The 14,999-nt window shown below is 35.1% G+C and overlaps 2 protein-coding genes across 2 annotated transcripts; both read right to left on the bottom strand.

The window, feature by feature from the left end:
* Positions 1-3,318: 3,318 nt before the first annotated feature.
* LOC132274562 (uncharacterized) lies at positions 3,319-7,312 on the bottom strand. The gene is made up of 4 exons (XM_059775875.1): positions 7,215-7,312; positions 3,914-4,017; positions 3,680-3,824; positions 3,319-3,574 (listed from the first exon to the last, which is right to left on the bottom strand). The coding sequence occupies exons 1-4, from the start codon at positions 7,279-7,281 to the stop codon at positions 3,537-3,539; spliced, it is 354 nt and encodes a 117-aa protein (XP_059631858.1). The 5' UTR covers positions 7,282-7,312; the 3' UTR covers positions 3,319-3,536.
* A 2,325-nt stretch (positions 7,313-9,637) lies between these two features.
* Positions 9,638-12,889, bottom strand: LOC132274561 (G-type lectin S-receptor-like serine/threonine-protein kinase At5g35370). The gene has a single exon (XM_059775873.1). It carries the CDS (start codon positions 12,405-12,407, stop codon positions 9,795-9,797), a length of 2,613 nt encoding a protein of 870 aa, XP_059631856.1. The 5' UTR covers positions 12,408-12,889; the 3' UTR covers positions 9,638-9,794.
* Between the last annotated feature and the right edge of the window lie 2,110 nt (positions 12,890-14,999).

Here is a 14,999-nt window from a genome sequence, read left to right as displayed (position 1 = left end):
GAGCACGCATGATCACACGAGTGGGGTGGCCCACCACGACTACTTTTCTGTAACAAAGAGCCCATGTATACTGATTGATCAAGAATCTAGATTATAAGATAGAAAACAGAGACATTTTTATTAGTTATAGATGAGGGAAAGAAAAAAAAAAAAAAAGTTAGGCCTTTTTTGTGTGTGTGTGTGTGTGTGTGAATAGGAGAGCCAAAGATGGAGTGAATGATTGCTTAGAGGTGGGCTTGGTGCTTAACATGATTAATGCCACACGTGTGCCAACTGGATTTACAAAGAGATCTCAACCTTTGCCCTTTTTTGTGGCCTTTTTATGATAAACTAATCTCTTCTTTATTTGGGTCATTGTTTTGGTATCCCAATTGATATTTTTCTAATCATGTTATGGGGTTGATTGTGGACCAAAGTCCAATTCAAATGGGAATCCAAATCATATATCTTATGAATAATGATGGAGTGTTTGAAGTCGGACAAATCTGAGTAATTTTATGCGAGTAAAGATTGATGTCATTATTAGAGATATTAATGACATCATTAATCTTTATTCACGTAAATTAGTTAAAATTGTCTGACTTTCAAATTTTAAATTATTATTCTATATTTTAACATAAATAAGATTCGAGTCCCTATGTTAAGTATATTAAATATCGAAAAATCTTTTCAACACATCTATGAAGTTCCTTCGAATTTAAGATGAATGTGGACCTGAAAACACTATCCATGAATATCTTTCTGTTGATATTGCTTGCGCTTGGACTCTTAGATAGTTACACTACAGTGATGAGCATATTCAAGGACAGGTGATGGGAAATTATCTATGGATCGGACGGTTATAAATCATTCAATGTAAACAGGTTTTGGTGTAGATGATGATGGCCTAATGGTTAGCTGTCAAAATGGCCCTTTGCATGTGCAACCATGAGCGCAACACAATAGACCATTCTTTTGTAGGTAACAATGGGGGGACCCCCTAAACTTCCAGAATACCCAAAAGGTACTGAAAATGCCCTAACTTTGACTTGGTGCATTTGTTAGGCAACAATCATTTTTTTCTCAAGTTCCCATCCGATCATTGGAAAATCTTAGCTTGTTTGGATGGAGAGAGAAGGCTACTTTTGCTGAGGATGGGCCTAGGGTCCATGAGTTGGATTGAATGGCCCAGTGGATCAAAGGTTTCTGAATTGATGGATGCCCAAACAGGGGCTAGTTCAATTATGAAAAATGTATTAATTTTTGCAGCCAAACAGGTTGTTCAATGAATAATGATGTAATCCCAAGTCATTAATGGCATCATATAGCCATAGATAACCATTGTAACTTATGACTGCCTTGATTACAGTTGTTTTTTATGCTTAGGGCAAAATTGTCCTTTCATCTTGTTAGTGTTTGGCGGCATTATCTATTATTATAAGTTTTGTAATTGGAAATTAATGAAAATTGCTATGCTGCGAGTGTCTGGGGTCATTTACCTAGAATAGCCCTTTACAGACTTAACTAGATACTCATCCAATGTAGGAATTTCAATTATTACAAGAACAAGGCAAAACTGAAATAGAACTGATTATAATCCAAAAGAGTATGACCTAGAGTGATGATAAATGTGTCCATATCTGATCCAACAGAGGAGTGCTAGCAACGCCATCGCTCGACACTCGCTTTTGGTAATTAATATCAATCACGGGCCTTCAGTGATTAGTACCAATTACGAAAGTATCGGGTAGCCTTCAGTCCTGCTCAACACTCGACTTCAGTGATTAGTCCCAATCACGGGCCTTCAATCACGAAAGTATTGAGTGGCCTTTAGTGTTGCTCGACACTCACCTTCAATGATTAGTACCAATTACGAGAGTATCGAGTTACGATTGCCTTCAGTGATTAGAACCAATCACGAGAGTATCAAGTGGTCTTTGGTATTCTTGACACTCGCCTTCCGTGATTAGTACCAATCACGGGAGTATCTAGCGACATTCGGTTGTCGGGCAACTGCAGCCAACACTCCTCAATTCCAATTGAATAGAGTATGTTGCTTCACAATGGTTGATAAGCTTGGCAACAAATTCTCCACTTCACCAATACATCTTTAGTTCATCAGAACATTTATATCTGAGTGTCTTATACAATGGTTTCATTTGTTCACATCATGAGGTAACTCGAGAAGGTGCCTATGATTTTGTCAAACCTCTGACTCGGTCCTGTTCCATATATTATATACTGATTTGAAGTCCCAGAGAATATTATTTTGGAAATCACCCATAAAATAATCTCCTAATATATCTCCAACCTGTCACAATGATTTCACACTGTATATCCAGTTCAACAGAAGTTTCCTCAAACATGTAAGGCTCGGTTCCTTTTTCATATTGAAGGCTGCAAAATCTCTTACACTTGGAAAAATGCTTTTGATCTTTGCGAATCAGATCTCACTTTAAAATGCTTATATTTAACACAGCATAAATTCATAATTACCGGACATGTTTAGCAGACTTCCATGCAAAAACATAATGATGATATTGCAATCATTCACAGTCAAAAGAACAAGAAAGATAGAAGACAATAATATACAGTAAATAATTGACAAAGCCATTGTCCCAACAATCAATACAGATGTGTGTGCGTATATATATATATATATATATATACACACACATATATACACACTACGCAGTAGATGTATGCGTGTGTGTTCGTGTCTACATATCCATTAGCATGACATAATTGTATGTTTGTATCTACTCATGTATGTAAGTTGTATGCATAAGACCAATAAAGTAAGCTTTCAGAAGCACCTTAGTAAATTTTCCCTCCTTTTAACGCCCATGAAATGAAAATTATCACTCTTGAATAGCATGGGAATGGATCTTTACTAGGCAAGTCTAAGTTCATTTTCACAAACAACATGACTCAAAACTCAAAGCTTGTTCTTTTAACAAATTAACCTAGGGCAAGGACACATTCAGCTGAATATGTTAATTAAGGGTGGAGGCAAGTGTCTTGCAATAGTGGTGATGGAGGCCATAGGAATGTTGGCTGTGACATCACTGGTGGTAAAAATTGGCAATAGTCAATAAGAAAAGGTAGGAAAATATATTAACACTAATATATATAATATGCTAATGAAATCTGGAATCCAGACATCGCAGACATCATGAGATTGCAGTTTTCCTAACATCATACGGGGCTGGATATATGAGACCAAGAAAACAGCTAATTTGTAATTAAAAAGCAAACATTGGAAATCTAGAGAACAACGTACCTTCATTCTTAATCTTAACACTAATGCCATTACATAGAGAGAGAAGTTAACCAGTATGAAGGAAAAAGTAGAACACTAGAAACACTAGAATATATATGAGGGCCTTAAATATCATTTCAGATATTACAGTTTTTTTTTTATGTTTGCGCTAGACAGCCATCTTTAAGACTGACATTAATAGGACACTAAATATTTCAAAATCAATTCATACATTGTTTCCAAAGTGAGAATTCAAGACATTTGTGTCATACATGACAGATATACCTCCAGCAATTTAACCTCCGCAGCAGGAACCACAGGCAGGAAGAGAACCTGGGAGTTCGGTACAAGAAATTTTATTTTAAAAACAGAACTTAGCTGGGGGTAAAAAAATATATATATTATAAACTTAAACCAATAAAGAAAACCAGAACTTACTATGATCAATTCCTCGAACATTGTCTAATCCACGGGGTGGTCCACGTGGACCACCACCTGGACCACTTCCAGGACCTCCAGGTCCGCCACCATCGTATTTCTTGTCATGACCTGAACCTTTTCTATAAGCATCGGATTTTTCCATCTGAAAGCATTAAATACATTGAAAATGTAAGTATTTGCAAAAGGAACAACAGGTCTAAATTTATAGTAATATGAAAATCTGAAAACTACCGAAAACATTGTAGCGAAAAACACGCCAATGAAGTTTACGATGGCCCAGAAGAAATCAGTGATTGTTCTCAACCGCCATATTGATCGCTTTGATTTCACAACACCTAAAGAAAAAATAATAGAAATAAAAACGGTTAACAAGAGGAATTACAATGGGTGAATAAATTTCAGTGAATGGCATATGATATCAGAGATAACAAATATATTGAAGGAAACATATTGGACAGAATTACTTCTTTTCCTCACTCACAACCATAAATTAATTAAATTTGTCATAAAATATAATGCAACATATGGTCGATGTGACACAATGTTTGTCTGTCATTTGAAATGCTTATCAAGCTTGCTTTCTAGTGTGCCTCCTTATGTTGCAACTAATTGGGCTACACCACATGTATGGAAGGCAAGAACAAACCCTTGGAAATAGTCGATATAGGTCTTGCAAAATATAGACACTGTTTATAAAAATAAAATATAAAAGAAAAGAAGAGTTCTGAGGCACCACTTGTATGACAAGGCCAGAATACTGAAAAGCAGGTGTAACTAGGTTTGGTCATCCATAATGTACAAGAAACGTGATATAAAAGTGAACACATACATAAATAATATAATATTTTTCTACCTTGAAACTCTTTTACCTTTTTATTATTTTATATCTTGGCTAAGCTATCCAGGAAGAATACATATCTCCCTCCTTATCATCCTTGTTAGGTTGGACTTGGAATGAGAATAAAATATGACTAGTCCAAATAAAAATATTACCCTAGCTCGCCAAAATAGGATGCAGTGGGAAAAACATACGACTCAGGTAAAATGGATGTATTATCTAATTCTGAAATCCAGGTAGCATAATGTCTTCTAAGAGTTGGACTCACTGTCAAATGCAAATGCATACTTACTTATCCAAAAAAAAAAAAAAAATGCAAATGCATACTTGGATTTTTATTACATACTTCAAGAAAAGAACAAGCACATCACCAAGCCTTGGCTTGAGTGGTAAATTCTACCTCCTCAAAAGGAGGGGCTGAAGATTCAAGCCCTAGTGGGAACGTGTGAGTATACTTCGTCATCATCAATCTTGCCTTAATTCCATATTAATGGGGTTGGCCACATGAATACTCTTTTTCCATTCTTTTATTTATTTTTTATTTTTTATTTATTACAAGTCATTTCTCCTATTGTATTTAACTCTTTATAATAATTTCTAATAACTTCATCCCATATTAGTTTTGATCAACCTTATTCTTCTTACATTCTATGCAAACCGATCTTCCTATTCTTAATGGTGCATCTATAGGTCTTCGTTGTACATATTTGTACCACCTAAGTCAGGGACGGAGCCAATGAAGGCCTAGAGGGGGCACGTGCCCCCCCTGAATTGGCTCGCAACCTATAATTTATGTGGTAATTTTTTAAAAAATTCCATATATATGACAAAATTTATATAGTGCCCCCCTCAAATTTGTAATTCCTAAAATTATATTCTTATTTTTTCTTTATTTTCTCTTTTACTCTTCACATTCCTTAAATTTCCTTAATAGAAAAAGTCAAATTTTTCTTCCTCAATTGAAAATTTTTAACTATTTCCTATTAAAGTTTTTTCATTTTTATTTTCCTTTTATATTTTAATAATTTTCTTCTTCTTTGTCTTATAGTTGTTATATATATATATGTACTCCGTATTATTATTATTTTTTTTTGGCAGTGTGCCCCACCTCACTTGAAATTCTGGCTCCGTCACTGACCTCAGTCACTCATATTGTACAGTTAATTAGTGTCACTCCTAATTTCTATCTCTCTCTTTTATTAGTAAACCTACCATTCATCTTGACATTCTCATTTTAGCTACATGAATGCATTGTTTTCATTTCTTATTTAAAGCCCAACACTCTGCTCAATATAAGAGAGTTGGCCTAACAACTACCCCAAAGAATTTCCCTTTAATATTATTTTATTGCATAAAAAACCACTACCACGTATCCATTTAGTCTAAACCGGCCCAATTCTGCTAATTATGTCAAAATCTATCTCTCCATCATTTTGTATAATAGGTCCTAAATATTAAAAAAGATTATTTTCAATAATTCTTTGGTTTTAAAGTGTTGCAATTGTATCACCTATTTTTGACACTTCATTAACTTTACATTCCATATTCTGTTTTAATTTACTAATTTTCAAGCCTTTTGACTCCAATGCCTTTCTCCACATTTCTAATTTACTGTTCAATTTTCATTAAAAGCATCCAATAACAATATATTGCTAACAAATACGCACCATGAAGTGTCTCCATGTAAGTTCTCCTTAAGAATATACTTGACTAAAAAAGAGTACAAGCACATCAACAATCTGACATATTAGAAAGGGAAATGAGAGAAAAAGAGACCACAATATTTACAATGAAGTAATGCTTCTAATCCAATTTCTTAATCACATCACTTCTATATTAATACCAAAAAGATGGTCCTTGGCCATACCAGAAAATCTCTACAAGGCTTCAACTCATGTAACTCAGAAGATAGCTAAATCAAAACCCATTTCAATAGTTAACCCAACAAACAATAATAAGCTATTGTCTGAGAAATTATTGCCCTAATGCTCTTCCAAATAGGATCAGCAATGTGTGGATAGCCTCATCCAATTCCAAACTAACTATATTAGAGTCAGAGCCAAACAAGCTTAACCAACCCAAATTGAATGTGTACTCATTGTGACAAATAAAATCAAATAAATGCTTTGAAAAGATGAATTTCTTGTAAAATATTCTTTGGCACTCCATCATATGATTGAAATTTATCACATAGTAATTGATTTAGACCCATAATTACGATATCCATATAAATATAGAAGTAAATAAAGCAATAGCTGTTCCAACAAAACAATTTAACATCATCCATTCTGAATAATTGCGAGCTATTTCATACCATTTATAAAATAATCAATAGTAGATCCAATCAAAGCATAATATATATATATATATATATATATATATAAACAAAATCATAATTAGAACAATATCAGGAGCTCAAACCCCCTCGTCCCTTCACAAAGATTTGCAATTATAACAAAATTCAACAACTACATTTCACGATGAATAGAAATTACGTTCGCAACAGATCTTCAAAACAAAAATAAATAAATAAATAAAAGAAGATCAGAGCATAACCTAAGATACATATAAACACAAATGGTATAATCGCCTAATTTGAAAGAATGAGAGCGTAAGGCCGATCGATGTCGAGATCATACGAATTGTTTAGAGACGATCAATCAAATTTACTTCCTAGAGAGAGAGAGACGGTACCTCGCTCGACGTATGCCATGGGAGACCTTCCAGGGTCTTCTCGCGCTCGGAGATAATAAACGACCATCTTCGAGAAAGTCGTCTTATACTAAAAAACAAACGGGTTCGGATTCGGTGTGGAGGTCTCCACACGAGTACGCCGTCTCACTAGTAAATTTTTTATTTTTGTTTTTATTATCATAATTATTTCAACAAGTTTGAAGCAAAGAACACAAACTCAAACGAGCAATTGTTATCAAGAGACTTTCCCGTCACGTGTTATCTGCATTTAATAACTAAATTGTGATATTTATTTGAAGTTTTTGAAAAATTAAAAAATTTATTTGATACATCTTTTAACATGATTAAATATGAATGATTCGTAGCCCTCTTAATAGCATTTTTCAAACTCAAAATATTGATTTGTAACTTGCATGCATAGATGAGTAGGTAGTAGGTGGCTACTAAAATAATAAGCAAATAAATAAATTTTACTGTTGTGGCCACAATTTATTGGTTTAAATTATTTGCAGTTATATATATATATATAAACATACGACTATATATGTATAACTGCAAGTAATTTAAACCAATAAATTGTGGCCACAACAGTAAAATTAATTTATTTGCTTATTATTTTGGTAGCCATCTACTGCCTACTCATCTATGCATATATATATATATATATATATAGGCAGTATATGCATCAGTCTATTCGGATTTAGCTCTCTAAAAATATCACTTTAGTTTTTTCAAGAGCCACGTCACAACTCTCGCTGAGACATGCACTTCATAAAACTCTCCGAATTTTAGCTCTAAAATAAATAAACAAATAAAAATTTAAATTATTATTATTATTTTTTAACTTTTTTCTAATGACTAATGAATGCTCATTTGTTCATAACGACTAACGAATGCTCATTTGTTCATAACGACTCATTTACTAATTTAAATTATATTTTTTATCTTACATAATGAATACTCATTTGTTTATATGAAAATAATTACTGCATTCATCTCTCTCCATTGTGGCAAAATAACAAAATAATTAAAAATAACTTAAACAATACAATATCATTAATTGGAAAAAGAAAATAAGGATTACAAAATTATATGGGAATAAGAAAATGAATTTTAAAACTTTTTTTTTAAGTTTTAAGAAATTGAATTTTTTAAACTTTTTTTTATTTTAAATTATAGCCTAACAAGGTACTGTTTGGCCGACACAAACAGTGCCTTAACGGCCAAATACATTGTTTGTGGTAGAAATTTAAAATTTAAAGCAAAAAAAAGTTTTAAAAAAATATATCAAATTTTAAGGGGGAAAAAAAATAGAAAGATTTTTTAATTTATTTTTGACCCAAATCAATTTTTTTTAGACAAATAGTACCTAAACAATATTTTTTTTATTTAATAAATTTTGTTTTATTTTTAAAAAAATAAATGAGCTCAAAATAATCCGATTGGGCTTGGGCTCGCGGTATTCAGATTGCGAGCCCATGTGGGCTTGCCCAATTACCGTTAGCCCGCTGCGACACATTTGGGCTGCTCACGGCCATTTGGCTAGCCAAGTGTAGATGCTCTAAGAATCCGAGTACTGATAGGACGGCTCTAAAATTGTCATATTCTCTTTCGAATCCAGGAAACAACTCTCAGGGATCTTTTTTCCTTTTGGAAGATACAGGAGCGAAACAGCTCGTACAGGGGAATCTACACACTCAACCTCTCCATAGGGATATTCCTTATGTCAGACTGGTTACGCGAGTGGCAAAAAGGCGAAAAGAAGCAACCTTGAGGCCACACGGGGCAAGGCATTCATTATGGCTTGGAGTATCATGGCAGCTAAGGAGACCAAGAATTTGTTGCTCATATAGCCACGGGAGCTTGGATACGGTCGAGGATATAGCAATCAGAAAAAGGAATGTAAGGTTGGCAGGAGGTTGATTTTCACCTTACGCACTATTTACGTTTAGGTTCTTGAAATTAGCGAGGAGAACAACTAGGAAGACAGCCAGAGGTGGGAGTCAAATCGATAAGTTGAAAAAACCACTAATCATGTCATTCGCAACTACCCACTTTGTTTTAGTTTCATTTATAACTAAATCCAAATAAAAATGACACTTTCTGCATATTGTTTGCATAGTGGTATTATAATGGCTAACAACATGTTAAATCATGATAATTCCTGACAGAAGAATACATTGTAAAAACACCGAGTAACAAACAAGCAAGCTATTAGAGCTGCTATGGGATGAATTAGGAGGTTAAATCATGATAATTCCTGAGTTTATTTACTGGAAAACTTTAACCAGGGAGATCAAACTCGCTGCAAAAATAGGTTCCAGAAACTCCCCTGTGAATATAGATCATATAATATAATCAAAATGACAGGGAATACATTGATGAAATGCAAATCCTAAACAAGCCATGACATTGAACTTAGATGGTTAAAAAAACTAGAAGGCTGTACTTGGTATATTCATTAACTCAGAATAATTGGTTTACACAAACAACACACTAACCTATTACATTCCATGTCAAGATGTGAAATGCAAGTGGAAATCGAATTTCCACGAGTTTCAGAACCTCGGACACTGAACACTACCTAGGGCCTGATACCTCCTGTGATGAAATATAAGAGAAAGAAGTATGCCAGCTACTCCTCCCGTTCGCAAGAGAAGCATTTGCTTGTGGATACAATATGACATTATCTTGCCCATGGTTCTCTTCTATCATGGAAGCCTCAGTGAACCGACGCCCATAAAAGCGCAAAAAATTCAAAGCTTCCATTCTTGGTTGACCCAAAGGGATCTCACCTTCCAGCATGCCAACAACAGTTACCATGTTCGGCCTCATTGCCGGCTCTTCATGAACACAACACAAAGCTATACGAACCAACTTCTCCACTTCTTCACCAGTCACCCGCCCCCCCAGCCTTGGGTCAGCCAGTTCCAGGTACTTTCCTTGCTCATGCATCTCCAATGCAAATAGAGGGAAATAAATAAGTCCAAGCCCTGATGAAGCAGAGGAATGGCCACCACCACTGCTATCATCACCAATGCTATGGCTTTGTGTCGGTAATGAACAGTTCTTCCTTCCACTTACAATTTCAAGCAATACCATTCCAAAACTATACACATCAGTTTTTTCTGAGATTGCAGAACTGGTAAGCCATTCAGGAGCAAGATAGCCACGAGTGCCTCTCATCGTTGTGAATAAACTGGATTGTTCAGGGGTTAGAAGCTTTGAGAGCCCAAAATCAGAGATCTTTGCCTGGAAATGATCTTGGAGGAGAATGTTTTCTGGCTTGACATCACAATGGATGATCTTTTGATCGCACCCACTGTGCAAGTATGCAAGCCCACGTGCCGTCCCAAGTGCTATTTCAATCCTTTCTTGCCATTCTAATACTGGTCCACTGCCAAAGAGGGTGCGGTCCAAGGATCCACGATTCATATACTCGTACACCAATAGTCTTTGCCTCCCTTGAGCACAAAAGCCTCTCAGCTTGACCAAATTGACATGGTGAATATTTCCAATGACTGCTATTTCTGTGCAGAAATCCTTCTTCCCTTGAACACCCACATTCGTAATCTTCTTTACTGCCACCAGAGTCTTGTCAGGGAGTATACCCTTATATACAGCACCAAACCCACCCGAACCAATATGAGTCTTGAAATTATCAGTTGCTGTCTCAAGCTCTTCGTAGTCAAATCTTATAGGTAATCCTGGGATGGAGAAGGCATCCAGGTCCCCCGAAGAAGGAGAGGTTCCACGGCCAGATTTTACCTCTCCAACCCTGGATACTCTAGATTTTCTCCACAAGAAGAATCCCAGAGCCACTAACAGGATGAAACCAGTGAAAGGTAAGAGCACCAAAGCAATTGTTGGAAATTCTACTGTTTTACTATTGAAATCACTACCACCAATATTTGTTGGTGAAGATCCAACTAGAGTTTTGATGAAGCCCAACAGAACACTATCCGTCGTGCTGCTTGACTTAATTGATCCCAACACATTTTCGAGCACATAACAAGAACCAGATGAGTTTTCAAAGAAAATTCCTAAGCAAGAGCAGTCACCTGAGCAGAGCTCTTGACAGACAGACAAATTTATACCATACTTGACAGGAGAAGTAAAATCATTAGCAAAGTAGGCCATACCATAGTCAAGTTTCAAATATGACACCGGCGAAGAGTTGGAGTCACTGTTGTTTCTGGATGAATTACAAGCAACCGGCAATGTATAAGAAACTTCACTTGGCGAGCAGCCGCTTGTATTCTGTGAATTAGCACTAAATTCTGGTGGACATGTACAAGATGGATCATCTGATCCAGCACTGTAACCACACAATCCAACCTTCCCGCAGATGTTACCAATCTGGCATTCATCAACTGGCCCCACATAATCCTGCGTCCAGTCACTACCAGAAAAGCTACTAACAACAAACTGGCCAATATGATCCAACTTGGCAATCCGAAAATCAGATGGAGACAGGTTCACTTGAATCACAACTACTGATCCATCACGACCAACCAGATAAAGACCTGTTTGGTTTATTGCCATGTACTCCACTGCATAATTTGAGTTGGAATAAGCCTTGGTATCCATAGACAATTTCCAATATGTCAATCCCTGCCATTGCAGTATAGCATCAGAGGCAGTGATTGCAAGGCTGTAATTACCAGTTGATAAGTCATCATTCGACAAAGCACTGGACAGCGATGTCCCAACAACCAAGTGCTGCGAGATCACGATCGTATCAGTTGGATAATGGAAGCTCTCCCAGAGACTCCCATTAGATTGATCAAGCAAGACAAGATTACCAGTCTCCGTCAGGATCAGCGCTGATACAGATGACCGTAATGGTGGCGTTGACCATTTAAAATTACCGTCTTGATCAGTGATATTAATGCCGCTTGAAGTTAGACTCATCTTTCCGGAATTCGAAATTGGTGCATCACGATTTGCAGACCAGGTGATGGTGTTCGACGCCACATGGATAATGCACAAGTAAAAGTTTGTTTGCTGCGCACCGGGGTTGGATATGGCAGCTTTGAATGACCCATTACGGGAGAATAAGAAACTGCCAGCGCTGTCAATGAATCGGAAATTCGTAGCAGTGAAGTTTGGGTATACGAATTCTGATGAAGGCTGGCCAGAAACAAGATAACAAGACAAGACAACGGAGAGAAAGAATAACAAGGACCCCATAAAGAGTATAGATGAAGGGAAGAAGAACAGAAATGAACCAAATGGAAAGGGTATTGGTGAGGTTGGAACAGGTCTGCTCTGGCACTCTCCATTTCTTTTCTTTAATCCTGCTTATAGGTTGGGGGTTGACCATGAAACTCTCTCTCTCTAGTACTGTTTCTCTCTCAACACCGACTTGACGTTGATTGGTAGCCTCAAGTAGAGGCGTGTTTACATTTGGTGCTAACATCAGCTGAAGATGTATAACATATAATTCAGTGCCAGGTCTGACCTAAGGATATGCTTATCTAAGCGAAGAAGAATGAACAATAATGTACAACTACAATTTTGTAAATGCATTATTGTCATTTAAATATATATTCATGTAATAGAAACCAGCATACCCATTTGATTTAAGAAGGAAACACAGAAACCCACAACTCCAAATTAACAGTCATAATTAAGAAACTGACTTCAGTGAGGTAAAAAATCAAACGATTGGTCTGCATATTATATAAATCCATCACTTTCTTCCCATGCTTTAAGTCAATTTTACTACAATTAATTTTTTAATTATAGCACATCTCGTATAGTTGGCAAGCTTTTGATGGCACTAGTTGGCAAACCAACAATAATGAGTTCATGAGCCCGACAGAGTATTGGTCCTATTGGAATATGACCTCGTCTGTTTTTAGAGAGAGGGGATTTCGAGCCCAGAAAAAAAAATATAATATTAAATTAAAAATTATGCAATGACTGAAATTTTCATTTATTTTATTTATTAAATTTTTTTTTTTAACACACAATCAACCAAGGATTTCACTATTACCATAGTCATTTTGATATATTAATTGTTATAAAGGATGAAACAAGTCAGGGATTTGATTTCTTAACCTGGTAATCATATTAATTAATCGGGTCATAAATAAATTAGCTTTCATAATTCAATAAAATACGATTAATTAAACATTATTCGAGTAATCATGTTAAGGATGAAACATTGTTTTATGTTTTTTTTTTTGAATAATAGATGGTGTTTCCACCCCATTGTCGGATGCCTATAATTACCCAAAATCATGAATATTTAATAAATTTAGAATAAGAGGGTTTTTTTTTTTTTTTTTTTTTGTCCTTGACAAGAAACTAAAACTTGTCAGGCTATGCAATGGAATCAGGAGTTCCGAGTGGATCATTTTTAAAAATAATAATCCTTACCTCAACTCTAAAATTAAAAGGAAAAGGGGGAAAAAAAAAAGGTTTTGGGTAAAAAAAACGTCTTATGTAAAAATAAAAAAGTACAATCTCAAAGAAAAATAAATAAAAATCTCTAACCCCACCCCAACTCTAAAATTAAAATTAAAAGCAAAAAATCAATTTAGAAAATACACTTATAAATTTTGATAATTTTAATGACAGCCAATTAATACAGTTAATATCAAGTCACACATTTATTGTGCTGTTAAAAAGTCAAATATTTATATGGTCAAACTATCAACGTCGATCTATAAGATGGACTCATCATGATGGTCAAATATTCATGACTTGGTCCTATTAAGAGTGAGATCATGGCGATTCTCAAATCAACAATAGTAGGCTATCTTGACAACGAAGCTCTTTTACAATATTTGAAAAACACACATGCATCAACTTGATTTGCTTACCGACCATATTATATGGTTATATGATTATCAATGTGCGTTATATATTTTTTCCGACTTCCAACTTTCATGATATTAAATTAATGAATAAATAATATAATAGCTGACTGCTATTATATAGTATATCTACATGAGTAATATATAGGGCGATGGTCAACTAATTGGCAATTCCATACAACCACCTTCAAAGTTCAATGGGAAAACAAATCTTTTACCTTATCATATGCATTGTACAACAACTGTTTTGCAGCTTTTCAATATTTCTGAGGTCAATTGATGACTAAAATTCATCAATGTGTTAATCTCAATTATGTCATGGCAAAGCTGTTAGGAATTGTGGCTAGTCTTGGCCACTAAAGAATTAGATTTGGGATGATGAATAGATACTTATGGTATATTCATGGTTCGTCATATTTGTCGATACGCGACATATCGGTCGGTTCGTTATTCTTTTTTAAAGGTTCGATATCGTTACACACTTCTATAAACCAGTGGATATATATCAATATTTCCCCGAATCTGTTACACTATATGTATATTTGGTTAGAGGGAAGGATTGAGAAGGGCGATAAAAAAAAAATTCATATTTGGTTGAAGGCCAGGAAGGGAAAAGAGAAAGCATACATCCTTCCTTTATGTTTTTCTATCGATCCAAAATTGGGGGGAAGGTGAGAGAAAAAACATGCAAACTGTCAACTCATTTTTACCCTTCTCAAAAATTTGTTATAAAACCCTACCATGTTATAATTTTACGTAATGAGGGTACATTGGTAAAAGAAACATAAAAACTCTCATTTCATTCTTTCCAACTAAACAAAATAAAAAATGTCACCCCATTCATCATTCTCCCTATTCATTCCATTCAACCAAACAAAAAGTGAAAGAGACACATTCCTATCCTTAAGAATGTCTCATTCATTCCTCCACATTTTCCTTTTATTCATTTTTTATCCCT

The sequence above is a fragment of the Cornus florida genome, unplaced genomic scaffold (assembly GCF_030987335.1).
Source record: "Cornus florida cultivar Cherokee Brave unplaced genomic scaffold, ASM3098733v1 CherokeeBrave_3.0.0_Hap2_Chr09, whole genome shotgun sequence".
NCBI lineage: Eukaryota > Viridiplantae > Streptophyta > Magnoliopsida > Cornales > Cornaceae > Cornus > Cornus florida.
Note: the sequence above shows the minus strand (reverse complement) of the source record. Positions and strands in the feature narration are given on the sequence as shown.